This window comes from Chiloscyllium plagiosum, unplaced genomic scaffold (assembly GCF_037043375.1).
Source record: "Chiloscyllium plagiosum isolate Xiang-an unplaced genomic scaffold, Cpla_swu_hap1 HiC_scaffold_5, whole genome shotgun sequence".
In the NCBI taxonomy this organism is placed as follows: domain Eukaryota; kingdom Metazoa; phylum Chordata; class Chondrichthyes; order Orectolobiformes; family Hemiscylliidae; genus Chiloscyllium; species Chiloscyllium plagiosum.
The window spans coordinates 15,029,055-15,055,388 of record NW_028270143.1 but is presented as its reverse complement, the minus strand read 5'-3'; the positions used below and the strand labels follow the sequence as shown (position 1 = coordinate 15,055,388).

General features: G+C 41.2%; 1 protein-coding gene across 1 annotated transcript in view; it reads left to right on the top strand.

The window, feature by feature from the left end:
- The window catches only part of adamts16 (ADAM metallopeptidase with thrombospondin type 1 motif, 16), a 249,585-nt gene that overhangs the window by 64,737 nt on the left and 158,514 nt on the right, over positions 1-26,334 (top strand). The window contains exons 4-7 of the mRNA XM_087986819.1: positions 3,770-4,055; positions 12,910-13,109; positions 17,909-17,992; positions 19,121-19,280. Of these exons, the coding sequence (XP_087842945.1) occupies positions 3,770-4,055; positions 12,910-13,109; positions 17,909-17,992; positions 19,121-19,280 (730 nt within the window). The remainder of the gene's footprint in view (positions 1-3,769; positions 4,056-12,909; positions 13,110-17,908; positions 17,993-19,120; positions 19,281-26,334) is intronic.

The window sequence follows — 26,334 nt, the reverse complement described above, 5'->3', positions numbered from 1 at the left end:
AACCAAAGAACCACATCAAAGACATGCACTGTCATTACAGTTCGTGCACCTACTATTGTTTCAAGAATACCTGCTGAGCTGAAGCTTTCGAAACTCAGCCAAATATTCGTAATTGAGCAAAGTCATTTAAAAAAGGAGAGTATTTTGCTAAAATGATGATTACATACAGAGCTTACCTTTCTCCCAGGAAATGTTCCTGTGCAATTTTATGCTGCTTGCCTTCTGTGTGCACCATACATTTATGGTGTGCATGTTATTCCAGCATGTGCTCACCAGCAGGGGAAGTACTCACCACAGAATGGGAGCTTGCCTCTGGCATCATACTTAAAGCCCAACTGGTGTGGCAGGTCAAGTACTGCCAGTCAGCAACTGCTCACAGGCAACAAAACTAGCAGATTCTGCATGGGCATAGGTGGCACAGGTGACAATTCATGCAAATACAAATTTGCATTCCATTGCAGTACTATTTTAGTTACCACCCTGTCTGATCAACAGTCATTGGTTCTTGTAGCTCAAGTTACAGTCTATCCATCCTTAGCACTCTACGATGTTGGAACACTATCAGGGAGTGCTGCACTTTCCCTAATGCCTGGCGCAACACATCTCATTGTTCACTTTGGGGGAAAGCCTTCAAACAAAGAAAATGTAAACTTTATTGGGCAAAAGCAAAGAAATAACACAAACAAAGAGGGCTGCAGTTGTTTCTGGGAACAGGCAGGGACTATTTGCTTTCAAGCAGCAACAAATTTACAATCAGTGAATGACCACCACACCCAACTCCCATTTACTGGACCATGTATCAGTTATGTCATATCTGGACTATTGTGCCTAACACAGTAACAATTGATCATGCTGACAGTGATGTTCCTCCAGCTCAAAGTCCTTGTTTACCTCCGCGGAAAATTTATGCCATCCTCCCAGCTCACATTCCTTCTCATCTGCTTCAGTTGTGTAGGGCGTGGCATACTAGGATTGTATGGCACTCTCTGAAGTGTATTGTAAGGCCATCTCAAACCAATCCAAGCATTGGAACCTCATCTTCAGGAGGCTTATCATCTGCACTACCATTGCCCTGGTAGAAGGATGGGAGCAATGTATCTGCATTTGGTCTCAGGTGAGGGTTACATCACGGAGTCTTCAACCATGATCCTGCTTGTCTCCAGTCGTTATGTTGGTAAGACATCAAGCCTTTGAAATGAATTGGGAACAAGGAAGTTTTCAAGAATATAGGTGTCAGGCAATTCCCATTTTATTTGGCACAGACCTCTAAGAAATTTGATTGATGGTGACAGATGGCTTAGATGTTGGCGGACTGGGAGTTTTTTCTGTTTGTGTCTGTGTTGAGAGTGCCATGTTATAATGCAACACTGTGTGTATGGTCTATATGGTCTTACACTTGGGGGTAAACAACAATATTCCCTCTAAGCAGCACAACTGTCACTCCTGGAGGAAATAACATCAAGGATGTTGCACTACGAGCTTCCTGTCCCTCCTGCATGTCTCACGGAGATCTTCACCTGCATCATCATCTTGTTGTTCAGCATCCATTGAAGGATGATGCGAGTCCTAGACTTGCCAATCCGGATGCTTGCAGCCATTTTTCCTTGAACAATTGCGATTCAACTAAAATGGAAGGCAACACATTGTTGTCCTTGGCAGAGTTGCAAGCTTAGGCTGGTAATCCAGACCCTTGAAACTGTCGTGATCCTTTCTTTCTTGCATGTCTTATGATTCTATCAGTTCAGAGCTTCCACACATTCCCACACAACATTTTCGTTTAATTCTTCATCTTCCCATGATACACAGTCCACTGGACCTACAGCTTAGCCAGGCCAATAATCATGCTACACTATTTGTGCCCCCTTCCATCAAAGCCAGGGTGTTGTGACTCAGTTAATTACCACCCTTCTGCAGTAACCTGTGTATTCCAATGCACTATTGTCTCCCATTTCTGTATGTTGAATTGCTTCCCTTCACAATCACTGTCCCCTCTGCTCCCCAGCATGCTGACTCCAGTCTTCACAACTGATTTCCCAAGCATTTGTCCCTGATAACCCTGCTGACTTTCAATGATAGACCCCATGACTGAGGATGCCCCACCACCACCGCCCCCTCCCCAATACCTGGAAGATGTAATAGCAGCTGATGCATGGAAACACCACCACCTCCATGTTCGCCTCCAAACCATGCACAATTCCGACTTGGAAATGTATCACTGTTTCTTCATTGATGCTGGACCGAAATCCTGGAATACCTTTCCGAACAGCATTTGGGTATATCTACCCTCATTGACTGCATTTGCCACTTTCTTCAAGGCAATTTGGTCAGGGCAATAAATCGTGGCGTAACCCCCAATACCTGTATTCCATAAATGAATTTAGAAAAACATGTTTGTTATTAAAATATGCAAAAGTAGGCAGAGACTTGTTGATTGAAATAATATGTAGCTTTACATTATGCTTTAAAGCTGAATGTCAAAAAATTGGATTCTTAACATCATCTCCATAATGTGAAGCCCTGAAATGCTTATACGATTATTTAGTAACTCAAACAACCTTTGCTGTTTTTTGTACTTGCCGTGCAACTTCTGTGGCAAGCTGTGCTGTTGAGTATTTTAATCAATTACAGTGTGAAGTAAAATTTCTATTACAATTTGTAAGTTCATACAAGTTATTATACTTCCTTTAAAAAAATCATATAATCAGATGCAAAGGAGGGTGAGACTGCATTGTAGTCATACTAACAGAGAACATCATTTGTGAATTTAGCTGGAATGATTTTGTTGCAATGGAAGGAGCAGAACTCCTCTTGGAGAGAATAAATCGGGTGATGAGAAAATGGGCTTGAATCTTTCAGGAAACATGGAGTTACTTCAGAATGCATTGTGGCATGGCATGTTCATGGAGAGTTGAATGCCTTTTACTGGCAACATGCTTAACCATTTGTAAATTAGATAAACCACTATTGATGTCCACTCACTCATCGCTTTCAATTCTAATACTTCTATGTAGTTAAATCTAAAAAGCAGTAATCTAAGTGTATTTTGTACTGGCCGTGCTGTAGACTCGCTTGAAACCTTGAATACTATAATCAATTCTTAACAAGGTTCATGTCCACATTTGGACAATAGACTGAGAACCATAAAGGGACTAACCTCAGTGCAGGAGATCTGAGTTATGAGGGTAGATCAAAGGTGGGATATTCCTTCAATGGGATTGGTGGTAGAAGTTGATCATGTGGAACATAATCTCGCTGGTCCAAGTCCAAACCAACATCATTGAGACTGTGAACTTTCCACTGAGATTAGGTCAGGTCTTTGATCTTATAGCCCAAAAAACTTGTTGGAAATTTTACCATCCCAAAACAGACAATGTAATAAATAGGGTAATTGCTGATATAAGCTCACCTTATTGTTCAGAAATCACATTGTGAAATAATAATATTTGGATTCCTTTGCCTATTATCTGCCAATGTGTTGGTTTAATGAGGTTAATTATCTGATATTAAAAATTTGCTTAAAATTTATACCTAATGTTAACTTGTGTTGTTGTGCATTTACCATAGGCAGTAACGTTAAATTGTTTGAACATGACCGTATCACTGATCTTTATAAGCAGGCTGCTGTTATATTTTCCACTTGTTTTGTATTTCTGAAAGTAATAATCCAATTTGTCATACTTTATCAAAGACAATGGTTGTATCTTATTTTTGTCAGTCTGAATATTTTCTATGTACTTTGTAATCTAATGTTTTCCTCTTTCTTTTACAGTCAGGTTTGATCAGGACAGAAGAAGCTGATTACATTTTGACACCTCTACCTCAGCACCTTGCACTTAAGCACAATTACACAGCACCTAAAGGGCACCATCCACATGTCCTCTATAAGAGATCTGCAGAGCCAAAAGTGCACCATCAAAATAACGAGGTAACCATAAATCAAAGGTCTATGGGAATTGGATATTATGATCATAAGTATCGACACCAACACCGACGTCGTAATGACTACAAGCATGGACAACTTCAAAAGCAACACTACTGCGGAAGACGCAAGAAATGTATGTAAGGGAAGTATTTTATTTTCTTTATCAAATTTTAGGTCTTTCTGTTGCACTGAATAACTGATAAATTAACAGCAATATGGGAATTTTATTGAAAAATGCACAAATTTCACAAACCGAGAAGTAAATGTTGAAAGTTTGTAGTCATCAGCTGAACCCAAGATCAATGTAACACAGTCGCTCCTAGAATCAAATTTAATGTTGGTGATGGAGGTCTTGACACATTCTTAGATTGCATTAGTTGCTCACTTAATGGTCTGAATTAGTGAATGGATGGGAAAACCATTCATGAATCTGTCCACCCCGGATTTTATTGGTGAAAAGGCACCAGAGGCCCAACTGCTCTCCTTCCCATCCAATAAATGCTCCAGTTTCCACATCCACAGCCAGGAGGAATTACATTTCACTCCTAACTTCAAACAAAAGTTATACTCCAAGCTAACTTCTAAAGTTAATTATTGTTGATTCAAAGTTTTCTTTTTGATGTTTGTGCTTAATACTTAACACTTATAACTCCAACTGGATAAGGAAAAGCAAAGCTTTTCTTTTATAGGATGCAGTGAATCCCAGGAAAGCGAAGACGCAAGCAGTTGATGGTTTGGAAATAGTTAAATGCCAATGATGCTTTAAAATTGGAGGCCTGTTTTCTTTTGTTTAGCTTAACAAAACCAGAAAGTCAGTGCAATGCAGTCCTTACTTTTTTTTTCTATTTTCTCAAGTGGGTCTTGATGGGAAGAACAGCATTTTATTGCCAATACCCAACTGCTGGAGGATAATTCAACTACATTGCTGTGGGTCTGAGTTTGTGTGTTGGCAAGACCACGTAGGATCAGTAAATTTCTTTCCCTAAAAAGACAACAATCAACAGTTGTTATATGGTCACATTAGACTAATGTCTTACTCCAGATTCTCATTGAATTCAAATTCAAACATCTGTCATGGTGGGATTCAAATCCACGTCCTCAGAACATTAGCTGGGGTTCTGGATTATGAGAACAGTAACTTTATCACTGTGGAGAAAGTGAGGGCTGCAGATGCTGGAGTTCAGAGTTGAGAGTGTGATACTGGAAAAGCACAGCAGGTCAGGCAGCATCCAAGGAGCAGGAGAATTGACATTTTGGGCATAAGTCCTTCATCAGGAAGAGCTGATGAAGGGCTTATGCCCGAAGTGTCAATTCTCCTGCTCCTCACATTATCACTGTGCCATGGACTCCCATTGGCCTAGGTGGCTTTCTCAATTCAAGTTTCAAAAAGCTTGATTTCACCAAAGAGAAAGCAACAAAATAATTATTTAATAGCGCATTAAAATCTTCAAAACTGGTACTTCAGTCACATTTGTAAATCAATGTTCAAATGCAACTGAAAAATTATCTTGCTGTTTTATAGAATTAGGATATTACAAATTTTTCTTTAAAAGATTGCACAAGGTGGTGTCATAATATAATCCATAGTTTTGGAAAACTAATGAAAAACAGATTGGGTAACAAATTCGGGAGAGAATATTGACATTCGGTTTGATATCCTAAATTATTGTGTTAGCCGCTTCTGCAATAATGTTGATTCTTTTCATTCATCAAAATGTATTTGCTACTGCTCTTTCATTTTATTACTTGAAGGTATCATGAAGTGAGGAGGTTTAGCTAAAGCTTTTCCTCTCCAGGTTGAAGACTGTGAGGTAGAAAGCCATTATATCTTGGGCCTTCATATTTGATCAGGAGTACAGAGACATGACGTTTTACATCTCTGCAAACCTGACTGGGGAAAAAAGGATCTGGAAGGTTAGAATTCTGTTCAGGGTTGTCCAGGATTCAGGCCAGTCAACCACAGAACAACAGCAGAGGATGCTATGTGCAGAATTGGACTCCATGGAAAGGCTGTCTTAGTGTATGTGCACTGCACTTGCATATTTAATTGAAAAAAGATAAAGCAAAAGAAAAATCCCCCCACCCTCATACCTCTCCTCCCCGGGCTACCCTTCTTTGCACCACTTAATTCCATTCATCACGATTTTCTTCAAGCCACACCAGCCCACTCATGGTTAGACCAGAGAGAATAGGATTAGAAGTAAGCCATTTGGCCCTTTAAGCTTGCTGATCAAGAATCCATCTGTGCTTTCCATGATAACCCGTGGTCCCATTGCCATTTACAGTCCCTATGGCAACTTAAAACTTACTCATGTCAACGAATGCCCTTGCCTTCTCAAATTTCGTCCAATCACGTGAACTCATCTGATGTCCAGCATGGAAGAACTCAGAGCACATGCAGAGATAAAATAAAATCAGTTTCCACCAGATAAAGCTCTAAATCATATTAGATAACATTGTATAAATAAAGATTCTTATGCTACATTTACATTTATGAAGCCTTTAGCTTTTGTTAAATTACAACAAACATTTTACTCCATTGCAACAAGCATTTGAATTCATAGTCCCATATCAAACAGCAAAGCCGTGTCGGTCAGACTGTGAAATTGGAAGGCACCCACTGTGATAATGGATGCACCTGAAATCAGTCATTCAGCACTAGTCTAGTCATGGAAATCATTGAGCTTGTGTCCATTGACAGAGCGAATTGGCAGTCAATCTTTTTTTTTCAACTCACCAGACATTTTGGTTTCAAGGATATAAAAGGCTGTAGTTTTAAATGCTTTAACAACTTGTCAGTTAGCCTTGGCTGATGCCTTGGACAGTCATGGAGAGAGCCTTGGGTGATGCCTTGGACAGTCTTGGAGAGAGCCTTGGGTAGATGCCTCTGACAGCTTTGATAGTTGATTTTACAAAGTTCATTGACAGCCCCAATGAGCTTGATGTTAACTAGTTTATGCACTTTTAATATACATGTATTTTTAAACAATTCTAAATGGTATCTTGAACAACCACAATGTTCAGCTTCAATTCCAATTTTTTTTTAACAAAGTTTTGGAAAGAAACAGGCGAGACGATGACTTTGCAAAATGCTTTTGTTTCTGTTTAAGCATAAACTATGTCAAAACATTTTCCTTTTGTGCAACAAAAACAGAAGTTGCTGGAAAAGATCTGGCAGCATCTGTGAAGAGAAATCAAAATTAACATACCAGACCCGAAACATTAAATGTGATTTCTCTCCACAGATGCTGCCAGACCTGCTGAGCTTTTCCAGCAACCTCTGTTTTTGTTTCTGATTTACAGTATCTGCAGTTCTTTTGATTTCTTTTTGTGCAACCAAACAAATTGTTGGGGTATTGCAAAAATTGAAAGTAAAAGGTCTGGAATATCCCCTGGAACCATTCTCATTCAACATACTAACTTTGCCAAGTGCAGTGAAAATCATATTTATGATACCATTAAAGGTATTCATTTCCTCAGCCAGCTACTCAAACCTGATTTAGGTTGTGGCAGATGAGCATCAAAATTAGCTGGTAGAAGGATAGGAATCATCAGGGAATCTTCCCCATGCGTTACCACTGTTGATAATTTCATTGCTTTCCAAATGCTGACTGTATGAAGTGATGGTATTTGTGCTTAGTTGCCTGTTGACAACATAGATGATATTGAGAGAAAGTGAGGACTGCAGATGCTGGAGATCAGAGTCAAAAAGTGTGGCACTGGAAAAGCACAGCAGGTCAGGCAGCATCTGAGGAGCAGGAGAGTCTACGTTTTGGGCATAAGCCCTTCATCGTCTGGACTCGGGACATTGTAAATTCATGAATAATTGTAGGCAGAAGGGTGTAGAGATTGGTGGATTTTGCACTCAAATTCTGTGTGTGTATCATCACGGCGTGATCAACTTCAAGCATTAATTTTTCATGCTCGGTGTCACCACAGAAGTATGTGAGCTGGCAACTTGCTAATTCCAGGGGCCTATACATGAAGTAGAAGCATATTCTTTTACTGTGCTGATCAGGAGTCTAATATTTGTTTTAGAGTCTCATTCCATGTTAGGCAAAAGCTTAACTTAATATGCAGTGCATGTGCTTCATCCACTTATTCAAGGGCTTCAACAGCCAAAAGCAATGGTCTTTTTGAATCTAAACAAGAGCTAATTTGGCACAAAGACCAAAGGGCATGAACCTCCTCATCCCATAACACTTTGCTTGCTAACTATCTTAATATCCTGCCATTAGTCATTAGTGTGAAGAAGAATTAGATCAGTTAAGACTGTAGTCACGGGAGTTTGGAAAGATAAGAGGGTGTCACAGAGGAACATATGAAATTCTACCATGATTAGACCAGGAAGGAAGAATATTGGAAGAATGTTCCTGATTACTGGGGAATCCAGAAGAAGGGATCACATCTAAAGAGTCAAGGTAGGCCACTTAGGACTGAGATGAAGAAGAATTTCTTCACCTAAAGACTGCAGAGACTGTGGAGATTTCTGCTACAGAAAGTGATTGAAACCAAAATATTGAATGTTCTCAAGAAAGAGTTAGATGTCGTTCTTGGGGCTAAAGGGATCAAAGTGTATGGGGTAGAAAGTAGGAACAGGGTATTGATTTGGATGATCATACTGAATGGCAGAGCAGGCTCAGAGGGCTGATGGCCTACTTCTGTGCCTATTTTCTGTTTCTATGGCTCCTCTCCTTGCCTTTTGGTTATCTCTGATTGCAGCTAAAGATGCCTGAATGTCTGCAGCTCCTCTTTTAACTGCAGGTAAAAGCCATGAAGAAGCTGGTGTGATGCCTCAACTGACTAGCTGTGTGCTATGAGCATAGGTCCAGTTTCCAGCTCTAAGTTTGTGCTACCCCATTCCAAACTCCATCCTTATAATGTGTTGGTCTGGTGGAATGTTATTCTGCTGTTGCGCAATCATGGTTGGTAGAGTTTAAACTGATCTTTACATTGATGCTAAGAAGACTGTTGCTCCTCAGTATATTTATTCATCTGATGATTCCATGCAAAATGCAAGTGTAGCTTCCCAAAATACCTTTCCTACCTACAGACAATTCATCCAGGATACTGTTGCTGTCTGACAGGTTTCAGTATCAGTCATGAGATGTGGGTGTCACTGGCTAGCCTTAAGAAAATAATGATGAGCTGGGTCCTTGAACCACTGCAGCAGTTTGTGTTGTTCCAGGTTGGTCTGGAAGGTGCTGTCTTGGGGAATTTCTGCAATACGTCTTGTAGCTAATACCCACAGCTTTTACTGTGTGTTGATGGAGGAAGTGAATGTGCGCAGATGTGTCAGTCATGTGGGTTGCTTTCTCCTCGATGGTGTGGAGCTTTCCGCATTGTTGGAGTTGCACCCATCAGACAAGTGGGGAGTATATATCACACTTTTGACTTATGTGGACAGCATTTGAGGAGTCAGGAGTTGAGTTATTTGCCACAAATTTCCTCTTTTTATTTGTTCGTGATGACCTGACAATCAAGTAGGGAGAATGTTACTTGTCATTTATCACCCAGAGCCTGGATATTATCCAGATCTTGCTGTTTTTGGATATGGACTGTTTCACCATCTGATGAGCCACAAAGGGTGCTGAACATAATGCAATCATCAACAAATATCCCCATTTCTGACCGAGGGACCACCCTGTCCTTGGACATTGCCCTGAGGAACTCCTTCAGAGATATCCCTAGCAGGGATGAATTACTTAGAGATAGTGAGAACTGCAGATGTGGAGATCAGAGTGGATAAAGAGTGGAACTGGAAAAAGCACAGCAGGTCAAGTAGCATCAGAGGAGGAGGGGAATTGACATTTCAGATCGGAATCCGATGAAAGGTTCTGACCCGAAACATCGATTTCTCTCCTCCTGTTATGCTGTTTGACCTGTTGTGTGTTTTTCCAGCTCTGCTCTTTATGTACAGGGGTGAATATCTTCCCCAACAGCCACAGCAATTTTATTGTTGTGCTTGGCATCACTGCAACGAGTGGAAACTTGCTTCCCTAGTGCTCATTCAAATGTGGCTTTTCATGCCAAGAGCAGTCCCTCACACCTCACCTCACCTCTGGCATCCATCACTTTGTCCATGTTGAACCAAGGCTGTAGTGATGTCAGGAGCAGAGTGGCGCTGGTGAAACTGAAACTGTGATATCCCAGCAGCTGCAGCATGGTTGTTGAAAGTCAGCAAACGTCCAATGAAAAAAATGGGAGATGGCCTTAGAAAATGCCCAAGTATAGGTCTGGGCTATGGGCCCAGCTTTGGGCTGTGGCACCTTGGCTTGGGTGGCAGCCTCTGAATTGGCTGACTGAGAGGCGAAGGTAATTTTGGAATAGCAGTGGTGGAAGCACGGATCCTGTCATGCTGAGAGGACGTTAGGTTTGTGCAGCACTGTCACTGTCACTCTCTCAGGACATTGCCCCGGCTACTCTCTTTGCTGGAGGGCAAACTGCTGGTTTGCTGTGAGAGCCAACATGCCTTTTTCAGCAACGACATGTTGGCAGTAGTTCAAGCCTGTCTCCTAGCAGATAGGAATCTCAAAACCTCAATCTGAACTTTTAGTGCAGCACTAATGCATTGATAGACCTCAATCTGTACTGCAATGAAGCTGCAGTAGTGGCATGTATGGATTCGGCATGTAGTTTTGTCAGGAAGGTGTCTACTCTTTCCTCAGACAAAAGGATGAGTCAACATCTGCACAATGCCCTACGCTGTGATGGAACCAGACTCTTGCATGTTCCTAACTAGTGACTGGATGCTCTCTGCCAATTCTGCCACTGCATGAAGCATCTTGATGCTCATTGTCAACAGTGTTCTTTAGTAGTCCACCTCAGCAAGGTCCTTATCTGAGCCATTCCAGCAGAAGTGGACTGAGATTTTGTACCCTGGAGAGTTTGTGTAGTAGTTATCCCATCACCCTGTCCTGCAGCTCATTAAGTGAAACACAATGTGCAAATCTTGATTCTAAGCCTAGCCTCTTCAGTAGGGGTACGCAATGCCAGCATCTGACGGTGTTTTTTTGTTGAACTTCTTTCCTCCTTTTGCCTTTCCACATGGAACTTCTCCATTTGAGCGACCAGTTGTCCTTGACTGTCTGAAAGCCGCAACAGTATTTTTGGAGGGGGGGGGGGGGGGGTGTAGAGAATGGGTGAGGGAGAAGGATTACACTCTTCTAGTTTCCATTTTATTGCTTCCTTCAGGATGAGGGTAAGGAATGAATGGACAAAGCTTATGGGATAGCAAGTTACCATCCTGGATAACCTTCAGCAATGTTGGGTACCAATGCTTTAGCGACATTGTTGTCTCCTATTCTGTGAACCGTTCCTCGAGGGAATAGAGGTGTTTAAATCTCTCCTGTTGATACTGAAGAAGGAGGAGGAATGTCAGTACTTGGGTGTCAGTATTGTTGGGCAATATGCCTATTACAGCTGAATGGTTGTAGTTTTGTGGAGGCAGGTGGAGTTGTGTGTGCAGTTTGCTTGATTTTTAGATACAGTCTAGGGATGTCCATGGTGACTCCTAAGAGTATGCTTTAATGAGCAATAAGAGGTGGGATGATATGGGGCTGAGTTATGAAGTTGCAGGCACTTACCTTGAATCAAGTTATTACACCTTTGCTGCCAATGCTCTATGCGCTGCACTCATGCCTTTAGTCACAATTACCACATCCTTCCCCCATTCCTACAGAGACTAGATCTTGAGGGCAAGTCTTCATTGCAGGCTTCCATCTCTGTGATGAATATGTTCGGGGCATCATCTGAAGTTGTTTGTTTGGTTTGCTGTTCTCATCCTCCCCCATCAGTGCCAAAATCAGATCGCCCAGGAATTTGCACCACTTTGGTAAGGACTTCTGTAAGGACTTCTTCCGTGGGAAGCGATGGTTACCTGCACCACAGAGTCTCAATACAATGTTACTCGGCCCCCTGTGGTTCACAAAGGTTACTGGCAGCTCAGTAGAGTCCAGGGCAGGTGGGAGCTGCTCATTACCTCGCTATAAACAAGCTGGTGCATGAATTTTATATGTCATCCAAAACCTTTCCAAAGAGCATGGCAAGGTCATGAATTGCAGTTACTGTACCCAAAAATCACTAATTCAGCAGGAACTGGGGCACAAACTGCTGTCGTCTTGTATCTCAGCATCAGATTTTATGCCACACTAGCTGGTTATTTCAGCACATTGATTCCTCCATATTTACTGCAGGAAACAACATTTCAAAGCACACTGAGTTAGGGACACACTGTCTTGAGGTTTCCTCTAAATGTTGGACATTTAGATTGATTTTCTTAACGAGAATTCCAGCAGATCTCCCATACAACCACAATAGGTTGAAAGAAATTCCGTGGGCATTCAGGAGCTATTTTGCACATTCCATTTTCAAGGGAAGTGCTGATTAGCAGATTTAAATATTCTGGAGTAGATATTTGCTGATTTTTGGCTTGTCCATGTATGATATTTCATACACGACTCAAATAAATGAATTAGCAGGTACCAAATTCTGAGAATTTGATTCTCAGTGGCTCAGTGGTTAGCACTGCTGCCTCACAGCACCAGGGTCCTAGGTTCGATTCCAGCCTCTGGCAACTGTCTGTGTGGAGTTTGCACATTCTCCCCGTATCTGTGGGTTTCCTCCGGGTGCTTCGGTTTCCTCCCACAGTCCAAAGATGTACAGGTCAGGTGAATTGGCCATGCTAAATTGCCCAGAGTGTTAGGTGCATTAGTCAGAGGGAAATGGGTCTGGGTGGGTTACTCTTCGGAGGGTCGGTGTGGACTTAGGCTGAAGGGCCTGTTTCCACACTGTAGGGAATCTAACCTAAACCTCTCCAATATCATTGTTTCAATTTGTAGATCCGAGTAAATTTTATTTTTGCTAAGTAAGTGAATTTCTGCAACTTTTTATCTATTTACAGACAGCACTTGCTCTCTGCAGTTCTTTAGAATTCAAAAATTCTTTAAAAACCACTGCATGATTTATTGACCATTCTTTTTCTGCAGATATGCCAAAACCCCCAGAAACAGACATGTATATTCTCCCAGATGAGTATCGGTTCTTACCCAGAAACAAGCGGTCCTTGTTTAAGATGCGGAAGAATGAAAAGCTTAATGTGGAAACTTTAGTTGTGGTGGACAAGAAGATGATTGAAAACCATGGCAGTGAAAACATAACTACTTATGTGTTAACTATACTAAATATGGTAAGGCTGAGTAAATAAATATATTTCATTCCAATCAACCTCATATTTACTGGCAAAAATACTATCCAACATTGGTGCAAGGTGCATTCTTCAAAATTGGTGTTCTCCATTAGTCTTGCTATTCATTGCATGTATCGATTAGTAAATTAGAGCTGTTCATTTTGATGTAACCAAGTCCTGAGGGATGAATATGTTCCTCTCTTTTGATTCTTAAAGTTGTTTGTAAGAGTGTTGACTATTTCTTAATTTTATGTTTCCTCAATTTTCTATGTAATTGTGCATGCATAAAGCTATTTGAAGAAATGAGGCAGACAGATCTCTTGAGTTGCTGCAATTAAGGAGTTTGTTTTTATTGTAAACTCTTTGAAGTAATGTGTAAAACGTAAAAAGAGAACAACCCAACCTGAATCCTTCGTGACACATGGACGGAGACTGACACATATATACAGAGCAAGTTACAGGATGGGGAGGTGGCGTTTTTCAAGTGCATAAGTAAATAAACTTTACATTATGAGCTTCATTTGGTGGCTTTAAAGCCCAGTGGTGATGTGGCCAATGTAAGCTATTCTTCTGGAAGCTACTTAAAAAGAGACTATCTGTCCTTTCCCAAAGTGGATGCAATGGCATTGGAAGTTCCATTTATGTTTAATTTCATTTTGTAATTCCAATTTGTAACACAGTTAAAGTACAATCTTAGAGAGCTAGTTGAGAGAGAGTTGGTGTTGGCATTCCATCCTGCAACCAGCAAACAAGCTTGCAATTATGTATTTTCACAAGGGGGAGTTTTGGTTGTGTAATAACTGACTAGTATAACACAGTAGGGGCATCCTGTGTTAATGAAGAGTTTCGGTATCTCGTTGTCAAAGCTATTATGATGCCATTGAAACGAGGGAACTTTCAGCATCCTTTTACATAATGGGCTTCGGTAAGTTTATTTTTAATTCTGCTCATTTGTGCAAGGCAGTTTCGTTTTGTCAGTTTCAGGTAACCTAATGAATATCAGTAGCGGTATACAATCCTTGATCTGAAATGCTTGGAACCAGCTGGTTTTCAGAATTCGGAATTTTTCGAATTTCGGAAAAGGTGACAGTTTGACGGTGAAATTTTAAAAATATCTTACCAAGGGCACCAAGGTCCCAGGTTCAATTCCAGCCTCAGACGACTGTCTGTGGGGAGTTTGCACATTCTCCCCGTGTCTGTGTGGGTATCCTCCGGGTGCTCCGGTTTCCTCCCACAGTTCAAAGATGTGCAGGTTAGGTGAATTGGCCATGCTAAATTGCCCATGGTGTTAAGTGCATTAGTCAGAGGGAAAAGGGCCTGAGTGGGTTACTCTTCGGAGGGTCGGTCTGGACTGGTTGGGCTGAAGGACCTGTTTCCACTATGTAGAGAATTTAAAAAAAAACAGCATACTCACTGTGAGTACTACGGGCCCTGAGACAGGATTGAGGCCTGTCGGTGCTGGGCCACGCCCCCTCCGTCACATCTGAGTGACCCGCATCGAGTGGGTGTGGAGTTGGATTAACTGTTTGCACACCAAACAACCTTGTTAATGAAATAAAATCTTCACAAAACCACCTTTGGATTTTGGAGCTTTTCACATTTCGGGATTTTGGATAAATGGGTGTCTCCCTGGACCTGAGCAATGTTTAATAAACATGTATTTTGTAATTCTGTGATGGAAGGCATGCAAACTAAAGAATTTGGTTTTGTGGTTAGCTGACAGTTGTCAGTTTTCACAAAATAGTTGAGGTGCATAAGCGACAGGCAGCATCACAGGGACAACTGAGCAACATTCAAATGTATTCAGCCTTCGTTTTGAAAGATCTGTTGGAACAAAATGTTGAAAGGAATCTAGTGTTACTGGCAGAAAGTGAACCTTGCAGGAGATTGGCCATGACTTGGAAGATCTATGAAATACCCGACTGCAATGTTTTCAATAATGGCAGACCAGAGATTAAGCAAAGCAAAAGCCTGAATGCAGAAGCCATAGAGATCCGTCAATTCATTTCCCTCCAGTCTCTCAGAGACAATTTACTCTGGAAAATATTAGTGCAGCTTTTGAGCCTTTCAAGGCTGCTCCACCATTTGGTAAGATAGTGGCTGATCTGTTTGTGGTCTGAACTCTGCGTTGCTCTATTCCACTTGTACCCTTTGAACCCATGTTTATCAAAACAAAACTCTAATTCTGCTTTGAATAAATTCAGTGATCCAATCTTCCCCTTTCTCGAGGGAGGAGAATTCCAGACACTAATAACCCTCTGAGCGATAAAAATTTTGCTTTTCTCCATTTTAAATGGGAGACTGTGGTTTTTATTCTTAAACTAGTCTCGTCTCCCTCCACCACAAGGAAACATCACCCAGTATGCACACTATCCAGTCCCCTCGAGATTTTGCATGTTACAAAGAAATTGCTAATGACTCTTACCTCAATTTTGTTACTTCATGATTTAAGCTCTTTATCCGAGGAATGAGTTGGGTGAGCTTTCTCTGAACTGGTTCTAGTGCAAATATATTGTTTCCCAAATAAGGAGACCAGAAGCATGCACCGTTTCCAAATATGGCCGAACCAAACAGCTGCAGTAAAGTTTATCTGTTTTATATTTCATTGTCCTTGCAATAAATACCAACCATGACTTGCCTTTTTGACGGCTTGTTCTTTCTGCATACCAATTTTTTGTGATTCATACACAGAACGTTCAGAACTCTCTGTACTAATGAATTATGCGAGTTCTTCTTATTTCAGTTTTCCCGCTCACTGTGGGCTAGTTTACATTTTCCCACAATGCATCTCATCTGCATATTCTTAATGCAATCTCTTGGCATGTCTCTATCCTTTGCAGACCCTCTACCTCCTCTTGAGACAGAGAATGGAATGGAATCCTTATAGGAAGCAGGTGGCGAGGCAGCATATTCAAAGTAACTGTGAAGATATGAGTTTATGGAAAATATTTATTGATAACTATTCCTAGAAAAGGAGACAAGATAATTCAGGGACCAGCTTCATAGAAGAACATTTCTGCAATTGCATAGCTGTCTGGCAGACCATTAAATTTTAGGAATCAAAATGTCCTTATTTGAGTATGCGAACAATTTGAATTTCTGTCTGAATTTATTTTTGGGGGTTTTTGACCTTTTACTTAAGTAGATCGTGTGTGATCATGTGAGCATCTTGTACACTGTCCTGCAAAATACTATAGTGATTTGAGTCAAAACACTTTAAACATTAGACATTTGAAATAGAGTGATGTCTGTAGTTGTGACATCAACTGTGAAGTAGTGGGTCTTCTGTAATTAAAGGTATTGATGTACTGAAAGTCCTTTTATGGATAAACAAGAAACATCAAATGATTCACTTCTAGTGATGTGTTGTAAAAATCTGTGATGCTGTAAGTAAAATCCCAAACATTCCATATATTTAGCGCAGTTTGTGATATAGAGGCTACAACCAAGTTTTAGGGTGACATCATGACTTTTGTTTTAAACTTGTTGCATATTTTTAAGTGTTGATTTTATATCTTCTAAAACATTTTAAATCAAAACAGTGAGTGGAGATGTGGAGAATGTGAGGACTGCAGATGCTGGAGATCAGAGTCGAGAGTGTGGTGCTGGAAAAGGTTAGGCAGCATCAGAGGAGCAGGAGAATCGATGTTTCGGGCATAAGCACTTCTTCAGGAATGAGGGGCTGCTGAAGGGCTTACGCTGGAAACATCGATTCTCCTGCTCCGCGGATGCTGCCTGACCTGCTATGTTTTTCCAGCACCACACTCTCGACAGTGGAGATAATGAGTTCTTTTTCAGGTAAAGTAGATGGAAAAGCAAGTTGAGAGAGGGATATATACCATTCACAGTGATATTGGTAGGTTAAAATGTTGGTAAATGGAGTGTAATGGAAAATGTGAAATTCATTTTGGCAGGGGGAACAGAATATTATTTAAATGGAAAAAAAACTGCAGAAAGCTGTAACGCAAAGGGATTTGGGGTACTTGTGCACAAAATACAGCAATCTAGCTCCCAGGATGAGCAAGAAATCAGGAACACTAATGGAATGCTGGCCCTTATTTCAAGGGACTTGTGTACAAGAGTAGAGAAGTCTTACTGCAACTGTAGAAGGTGCTGGTGAGACCTCATTTGGAGTAATGTGAGCAGTTTTTGTCTCGGTATTTAAGGCAAAATATTGCTTAATTGGAGGCAGTTCAGAGAAGGTTCACTGGGATGATCCCTGGTGTGAAGATATTATGTTATGAACAAAGGCTAAACAGTTTCAGACTGAACTCCCTGAAGTACAGAAGAATGAAATGTGATCTCATTGAAACACACAGAATTCTTAAGGAGCTCCTCAAGCAAAATGCTGAGAGGATGTTCCCATCATGGGACAAGAGGGCATAGTCTCAGAATAAACGAGCAGCAATTTAAAACTGAGATGAAGAAGACTTTCTTCTCTGAGAGTTGTAGTCTTTAAAACGTCTTGCCACAGAGAGCTGTGGGGGCAAGGCCCTTGTGTAGATTTAAGGCTGAGCTAGATCAATTCTTGATTGGTAGGGCAGTTGGGGGTTGTGGATGTGAGGAGTGTTGGATCAGCCATGGTTCCATTGAATGGCGGGGCAGGCTCAAGGGCCTTATCCTGTCCCTATCTTAGGGGCTTATGTTTCTTGAGCGTTTTGCATTGTGATTTTCGTTCACTAAATTTCAATCGAGACTGTTTAAAAAAAATGCATTATTTTGGTTTTGTGCTTGTAGCATTCCGTCAATGAAATGTGACACAGACATAAATCTACAATTTTTCTTTTGCCTCCTTCAAGGTGTCCACTCTGTTTAAGGATGGCACGATAGGAGGAAACATAAATATTGTAATCGTTGGGATTGTCCTGCTTGAAGAAGATCAGGTAACAATTTCAAATTAAATTAGATAATCCTTGATGTGCTGTGTTTTGTAATGTGTATGTATACAGTCAATTTGTACAAATTATTTTCTCTAAACTACCACCAATGCTTTTTCCACCCGTAACAATGCTCAGCCTCCCCACTTTTTCAGTTAAGCTTCTGCTGAGACCTATATTTCATGTCTTTTTTGCTTCTGGGCTTGACCATTCCAATACCTGAACTCTTAGTCCTAGCTCTCAGCTGTCCACACATCAACCCATGCGTACTGACTTACAGTGGCTCCTGCTCAGGGAATGCCTTGATTTTAAAGTCTCCATCTTTGCTCTTACATCCTTCTTGACCTTGCCCCTCGCCATCTCCGTAATTTACTCCATCCCCACAGCACTCTTGAGCTACCTCGCCTAATTCGAGTGTCTTGAGCATCCCTGATTTTAATTGCTCCACCGATGGTGGCCATGCTGACAGTTTCCCATAGCAATCAACTTCTGGATTTCTGCCCTTTACCTCGCTTCTATCATTTATGGCACCGCTTGAAACCTACCTCTTTGACAAAGCTGTTAGTCAACCAGCTATTAGGTGGCTATTGTCATATTTCATAATGCTCCAGCGACCTGCCTTAGGATATATTTTTATGTTAAAGATGCAGTACAGATATAAGTTGATATTGTTGAATTATACTCATGTTTCGGTTCTGTTAGATCATGGTGACAGTGCTCTTCATAAAAGGTTTAGAATCTTACACCTGTATCCCTCAAATTTATTTCCTCTTGACTTCTCCAGAAGAATGTTAAATATGTGCCCATTATCTTGTTGGCATTGCTTTCTGGTGTCTGATTTGACTTAGTCTTAATTTGATACTTTCGCAATTGCCATTAGGAATTTCATGTAAGGGGATAATTTGCAAATTCCAGCGTTGCCTTAAAGTTGCAACATTGTCAACACATTCATCCTTTCATGAAGCACTGAACCACTTAAATGAACTACAGAAACTGTCTATGCAAGCTTGTTGCCTACCATCCTTGCTCATTTGATCTTTCACAGTTATTTCACTAAATAAAGCAAATTGGACGGGCCAATTTATGACCTCCTTTGAACTTAATTCTTTTTCCTTTGCCTTTTTAATTTGACAGCCAGGTCTTTTAATAAACCATCATGCAGATCGCACTTTGAACAGCTTCTGTCAGTGGCAGTCGGGATTGGTGGGCAAAGATGGTAATCGTCATGATCATGCCATTCTGCTGACAGGCCTTGACATTTGTTCTTGGAAGAATGAGCCTTGTGATACTTTAGGTGAACTCATTAAATGGTTTTGATACTTAATAAGTTATGAAACACATTTTCCATGCAAAATGTGAAGCAGTCATCTCTTTAGCACAATGTGGAGTGAGGTGAATTTATCTGTGATTCTGAATCCCGAAAGATTTCATGTTCTGCAACTCGTTGCACCACATTACACGGCAAAACCAATTTTCACAATTGTCTTATTTTAGTGGGTTTAGCAAAGATGTGAGAACAGCAGAACACCAGTGAGAAGAGCAGATAGAGAAAGAAAGCAGAAATCCGCAATGGGTGATTTGAATTCTAAACAAAAGCTTTGTTTTTACTCGGATGATTCATGAAATAGCTCAAGCTTCACTCACCTCAATCATTGTGTCTTTCAATTGTGCTACCTTAATATACTCAATTCCTATCTCATGCAAATTTGTTTTATTAAAAGATGTGCTTCATATCATTTGATATGTGTGACTGATATTGATATGTAGTGGTATTAATGAGAATAGTAAAAATAAAAGAAAATATTACAGATTAGAAAGCTCTTAGTTAAACTCATCTTGGCCTCGATTCTCCACCATAGTACTGTCATTGTTAATGGCTCATAGCAACGTGATAAACATTCCCAATATTCTGGAAGACTTTGAAGTCATTGTTCCCGTCTTCCAACTTCTATTCAGAAAACAAAATAGAAGGTTTCTTCCAGTTAAATAGATTGATATGACAATGTTAAGAAAATTAAATTGATATCTCTGCTTAATACCTACTAAGCCATTGCAACCACCTTCTGTGTGAGATTTTTGAGTCCTGTCCAGAAAAAGACTTCAGTTCTGCATCATCATGCTCCATCAGTCCATTCAATCTGAACCTTTAAATGCGGAACACTAATCTTGCATGAAGTCCCATCTCTTTCTCTCTCTCTCTCTCTCTCTCGCGCGCGCGCACACACACACACACACACACACACACACTCTTTCTCTCTCTTAAACAGTGCCCTGATTTTTAACATTTTCATTTTTATTTTCAAATCTTTCCATGTCCTCACCTCTCCTCTCTCCTTCAGCCCATCTTGAGATATTTGTGCTCATCTAATTCTGGCTTCACCAGTATCCTTGATTTTAAAGACTGTTATGGTGCAGTGATAGTATCCCTGTACTGGACCAGAAGGTTTTATGTCCTATGTGGTAGGGTGGAAGGTATGTCATGACGTGTCTGAACAGGTTTTTTAAAGTACATGATGTTATTAATAATATGCTTATGAACCTAATGCTTAGGTTTATCAATTCAACTATGATTGCTTGACATTAGATTTTGTTCTTCTATTAAGTGGCATGTGGAGTCACAGGTAGACAGGGCTGTGAAGCACACTGGCTTTCATCAGTCAGGGCAATGAGTGTAGAAGTTGGGAAGTTATGTTGCGTTTGTACAGGACTTTGCTGAGGTTGCATTTGGAATATTGTGTTTGGTTTTAGTCCCCTTGCTATAGGAAGGGTGTTATTAAACTGGAAAGAGTGAAGAAGAAATTCACAAGCATGTTGCCAGGGCTGAACGGCCTGAGTTATAAGGAAAAGTTCGACAAGCTAGGACTTTTTTCTTTAGAGCATAAGAGACTGAGGAGAGAATTTTATAGATCATGAGAGGCATGGATAGGGTGAATGCATTCCCAGGGTTGGGGAATTGAGGACTAGAGGGCATCAGTTTCAGGTTAGAGGGGAAAGAATAAAAGCAAACTTGAGGGGCAACCTTTTTACACAGAGGGTGGTACACATATGGAATGAGCTGAGAGCAGAAGTAGTTGAGGCAGGTACATTAACAACATTTAAAAGGCATTTGGACAAATACATGAATAGGAAATGTTTAGAAGGATATGGCAGAAGTGGGTACTGCAGATGCTGGAGATTAGAGTCAAGATTAGAGTGGTACTAGAAAAGCACAGCAGGTCAGGCAGCATGCGAGGAGCAGGAAAATCGACGTATCAGGCAAAAGCCTCGGATGCTGCCTGACCTGCTGTGCTTTTCCAGTGCCACTTTAATTTTAGAAGGATATTGGCCAAGTGCAGGGAAATGGGGTTAGCATGGATGGACATTTTGGTCGGCATGGACCAGTATGGGCCGAAGGGCCTGTCTCCATGCTGTATGGCTTGATGAATCTACCAATTGAAGGGAGATGTGAAGGGAGCTGAAAGCTCTCCATTCTGATACAGAGTTTCAAACATCATATCATAATGTTATTTATAGTGCAGAAGAAGGTTGCTTGGCTCATTGAGTTTACATTGATACTTTGGGGAGAAATCTGGTCAGTGCTATTCTCTCTCTTGAATTTAATAGCCCTACAAGTTTTTCTTTCAAATACATATTGAGTTCCCCTTTTGAAATTATTGATTTCGAAATCACCACTCTTGTGGTTGGCAGAGTGGGGGCAATAATTTTCAGAATCCAACCCGATGAAAGTATTAGTTTAGTTTCCCTACAGTGTGGAAACAGGCCCTTTGGCCCAACCAGTCCATAGTGACCCTCCAAAGATTAACCCACCCAGACCCATTTCCCTCTGACTAATGCACCTAACACTATGGACAATTTAGCATGGCCAATTCACCTGACCTGCACACCTTTGGACTGTGGGAGGAAACCGGAGCACCCAGAGGAAACCCACGCAGACACAGGGAGAATGTGCAAACCCCACACAGACAGTCGCCCAAGGCTGGAATTGAACCTGCGACCCTAGTGCTATGAGGCAGCAGTGCTAGCCACTGTGCCACCCCCAATAATCAATGATGACTTTACAGTCATCAATTGATAGTGGTTGCACAATCAGCATTAGACTCATATTAAATTCCAGATTTTATTAAATTCAGATTTCACCATCCACATGGCAGGATTTGAACCCATGCTTCCAGAACATTAACTTGGATTTCAGGACTATGAGTCCAGAGACATTACCACTACACCATCACCTCACCCATTTAAACCCCTATTTGCACCATACAAAGGTGATTTGATTGATCTATTGTCACGTGTACCGAAATACAGTGAAAAGATCTGGTTATGAGCAGTATAGGCAGATCATAGTAAGCAAGGATGTACAGAACAAAAAGACTTAGACAGAGGCATGCAGGTTACATTACACAGGACGTGTGCAAGGTGAGACCACTGTTAGCAAGATTAGCATTATTTGAGGCTGGAGAGAGTCCATTCATCAGTCTAATAACAGTCGGGAAGAAGCTGTTCCTGAACCTCTTAGTGCATGTGTTCAGGTTTCTATATCTTCTGCCTAATGGAAGAGGTTGTAGGAGAACATTACCAGGATACAATGGGTCTTTAATGATTTTAGCAGAAAGTGAGGACTACAGTTGCTGGAGATCAGAGTTGAGAATGTGATGCTGGAAAAACACAGCCGATCAAGCAGCATCTGAGGAGCAGGAGAATCAACATTTTGAGCATAAGCCCTTCATCAGGAATGAAGCCATATTCCTGATGAAAAGCTTATGCTCGAAACGTAGATTCTCCTGCTCCTCGGATGCTGCCTGATTGGCTGTGCTTTTCCAGCACCACACTCTCGTCTTTGATGATATTGGCAGCCTTTCTGCAGCAGCTAACCATGTAAATGGAGTCCATACATGCAAGATTAGCTTCTGTGATGGTCTGGGCTGTGCGCACCATCTTCTGTAGTTTCTTATAGTCCTGGGCAGAGCAGTTGCCATACCAGGCTGTTATGCACCCCGTCAGTCTGCTTTCAGTGGTGCATCTGGAGAAGTTGGTGAGGGTCCTTATGGACATGCTGAATTTTCTGAGCAACCTGAGGACGAAGAGAGATCGTTGTGCCTTCCTGATCGTCACATCTACTTCGGAAATTCAAGACAGGTTGTAGTTATTGTCACTCCGTTGTTACACTTGAATGTTGAGGCAAAGGTAAATGCCATATCTGTACTGTGTTCATACCAAGGATTGCATTTTCCTGTGGTTGTTAAAAGTAATTAAAACATTGGCACAAATTTGGAGAAAAAGATCTTCTTTATACTCTGTTTGTCAACAGGAGAAAAACCCATGTGGTTGACAAAATCATCTGGATCTTTGCCATATTAAATATCTTACTTTTTCCTCTTTTTGGACCTCAAATTCAGTTGTGCACAAAGCCTCCAGATAAATGTACCAATTAGTCTTTTAACATCATTATAGACTCCAGCATTTGACTCCTGACATTGTACCTGGAATGAACCGTGTGGTGCATATTCATGTACAGACTTATCTTATTTTGTTTTCCTTGCTTAAAGATTATGAAGGTGTGATTAATTTTGTTCCCAAAAATGTTTTCATAATAGTTTCAAAGGAGAAAGACATATATAACGATTATGGTTAAGGGGATAACTGTATTCTATGTGACCATAGAGTCATAGAGATGTACAGCATGGAAACAGACACTTTAGTCCAACTTGTCCATGCCGACCAGATAGCCCAACCTAATGTAGTCCCATGTGTCAGCATTTGATCCATAGCCTTCCAAGCCCTTCCTATTCATATCCCCATCTAGATACCTATTAAATGCTGTAATTGTACCAGTCTCCACCACTTCCTCTGGCAGCTCTTTCCATACACATACCACCCTTTGCATGAAAACGTTGCCTTTTAGGTCACTTTTATATCTTCCCCTCTCGCCCTAAACCTGTGCTCTCTAGTTCTGGACTCCCCCACCCCAGGGAAAATAACTTGTCTATTTATCCTATCCATGCCCCTCATGATTTTATAAACCTCTATAAGGTCACCCCTCAGGCTCCGACGTTCCAGGGAAAACAGCCCCCAGCCTATTCAACCACTCCCTATAGCTCAAACCCTCCAATCCTGGCCCAGCTTTGTAAATCTTTTCTGAACTCTTTCAAGTTTCACAACATCTTTCCAATAGGAAGGCGACCAGAATTGCACGCAATATTCCAACAGTGGCCTAACCAATGTCCTGCACAGCTGCAAAATAACCTCCCAACTCCTGTACTCATTGTTCTGACCAATAAAGGAAAGTATACCAAATGCTGTCTTCACTATCCTATCTATCTACAACTCCACTTTCAAGGAACTAGGAATCAAAACACCCTGTGGATTCCTGGCCGTGGTGTCATAGGAAACTACTGGTGGTCCTTGTGATTTGCCCATGAACACCATGACACCAATAACGAGGGCATGTACCAAAATGGTGAGACATGTGTGAAACTGTACAATGTAGATGTTCCTTTCTTCTGTGCCCGTGAATTGGCATTGAATAGATACAGAGAAAACAGAAAGGGTGGAAATCAGGTACTGCCCCATTGCATTACCTTGGACTTTCTTGGATTTGCTGCAAACTGGCACACACTTACACCCATAACAGATACTGCAGCAAGAGGGGCCATTCATTGCCTCCCACCTCATTTTATTTTGGGTCTGACAGAAGCACCTATCAGAAGCTAGAACAAGTGGCTGGTCCAGTCACCAAATCAGATAGCGTGCAGGAATCGTGCTGCCAGGCTAACGGAGCTATGACATTATATTTTGAAACATCCCCAGAACCATTTCAGGCACTGGGATCTTTCTGGCTGGTGTGCTTTACTCTAAAGTCTGAAAGAAAAATGTAGTTGCAGAAATCCAGATCCGCCTGATTTTTTTTGTTTAAACACTTTATCCAAACAGGACCAGGTTTATATCATGCTTATAAATGGAGAAGAAATGTAACACAACTGGCTTCTTCAGAAGGGCAGAGTTCCTGAAGGGCGCACACAGGAAATTATTCCCTACGTCTACACATGGGAGGGCAGAGCAGTCACACTAAACAATTTCATGATGTATTCAGGTTTCACTGTATCTGAATTCCCTGAACCTGATGATAAAGTCATTTGCTATTCCTACGGAATGATTAAATTGAACTTTTTCATACAATGTAGACTTTCGAAAAGAATACATGAGCATTGGCATGGTCTAGTTTGAAATATTGTCTTTCCTGGAATGTATTTTTAACTTCATTGCATGAGGAATTGAAATCAATGAAATGCGTATGGGACTGATTCTGTAATTGGTGAGCAAATGACTTAGTAAGATTATTGCCCACTGTTGCTCAGGTCAGCACAGCCAATGAACAGCAAAAATGTGTACTGTCAGTGTGGAGTTCACACATTCTCCCTGCGTCTGCATGGGTTTCCTCCGGGTGCTCCAGTTTCCTCCCACAGTCCAAAGATGTGCAGATTAGGTGAATTGGCCATGCTAAATTCCCTGTAGTGTTAGGTGGATTAGTCAGGGGTAAGTGTAGGGGAATGGGTCTGGGTCGGTTGCTCTTCGGAGGGTCGGTTGCTCTTCGGAGGGTCGGGTGTGGACTTGTTGGGCTGAAGGGCCTGTTTCCACACTGTAGGGAATCTAATCTAATGTTTAATGTAGAAAAATGTCCCAAGCAACTTCTCAGAAGTTTAACCAGAGTGAACCAAGGTAAGGGATGCTAAAAAAATAGTAAAAGAGGTTTGTTTCAGGGAATGCTTTAAAGGAGAACGGTAAAATAGAATGTCTTGTGGTAAGGAAAGGAATTCCCAGGCTCTAGGTGTAGACCATAAGCTACAGGAGAAAGAGTCAAACATTCAGCCCATTCAGCTCACAGTGACATGGTGGCTCAGTGGTTAGCACTGTTTTCTTACAGTGCCAGAGACCTGGGTTCGATTCCCACCTCAGGTGACTGTCTGTATGGAGTTTGCATATTCTCCCCGTGTCTGCGTGCGTTTCCTCCGCGTGCTTTGGTTTCCACCCACCATCTAAGGATGTACAGGTCAGGTGAATTAGCGATGCAAGATTGCCCATAGTGTTTAGGGATGTGCAGGTTAAGTGCACATTAGTCTGGGATAAACGTAGAGTAGTAGGAGAATGGGTCTGGGTGGGCTACTCTTTAGAGGGTCGGTGTGGACCTGCTGGGCCAAAAGGCTTGTTTTCACACTGTAGGGATTCTATGATTCAGCCCATTGAGTTTTCTCCATCAGTCAACAAGATCATAACTGATCTGATAATTCTGAACTTCATTTTCCTATCCTTCCCCCATAATCCTTGATTCCCTTACCGATTTAAAAATCTAT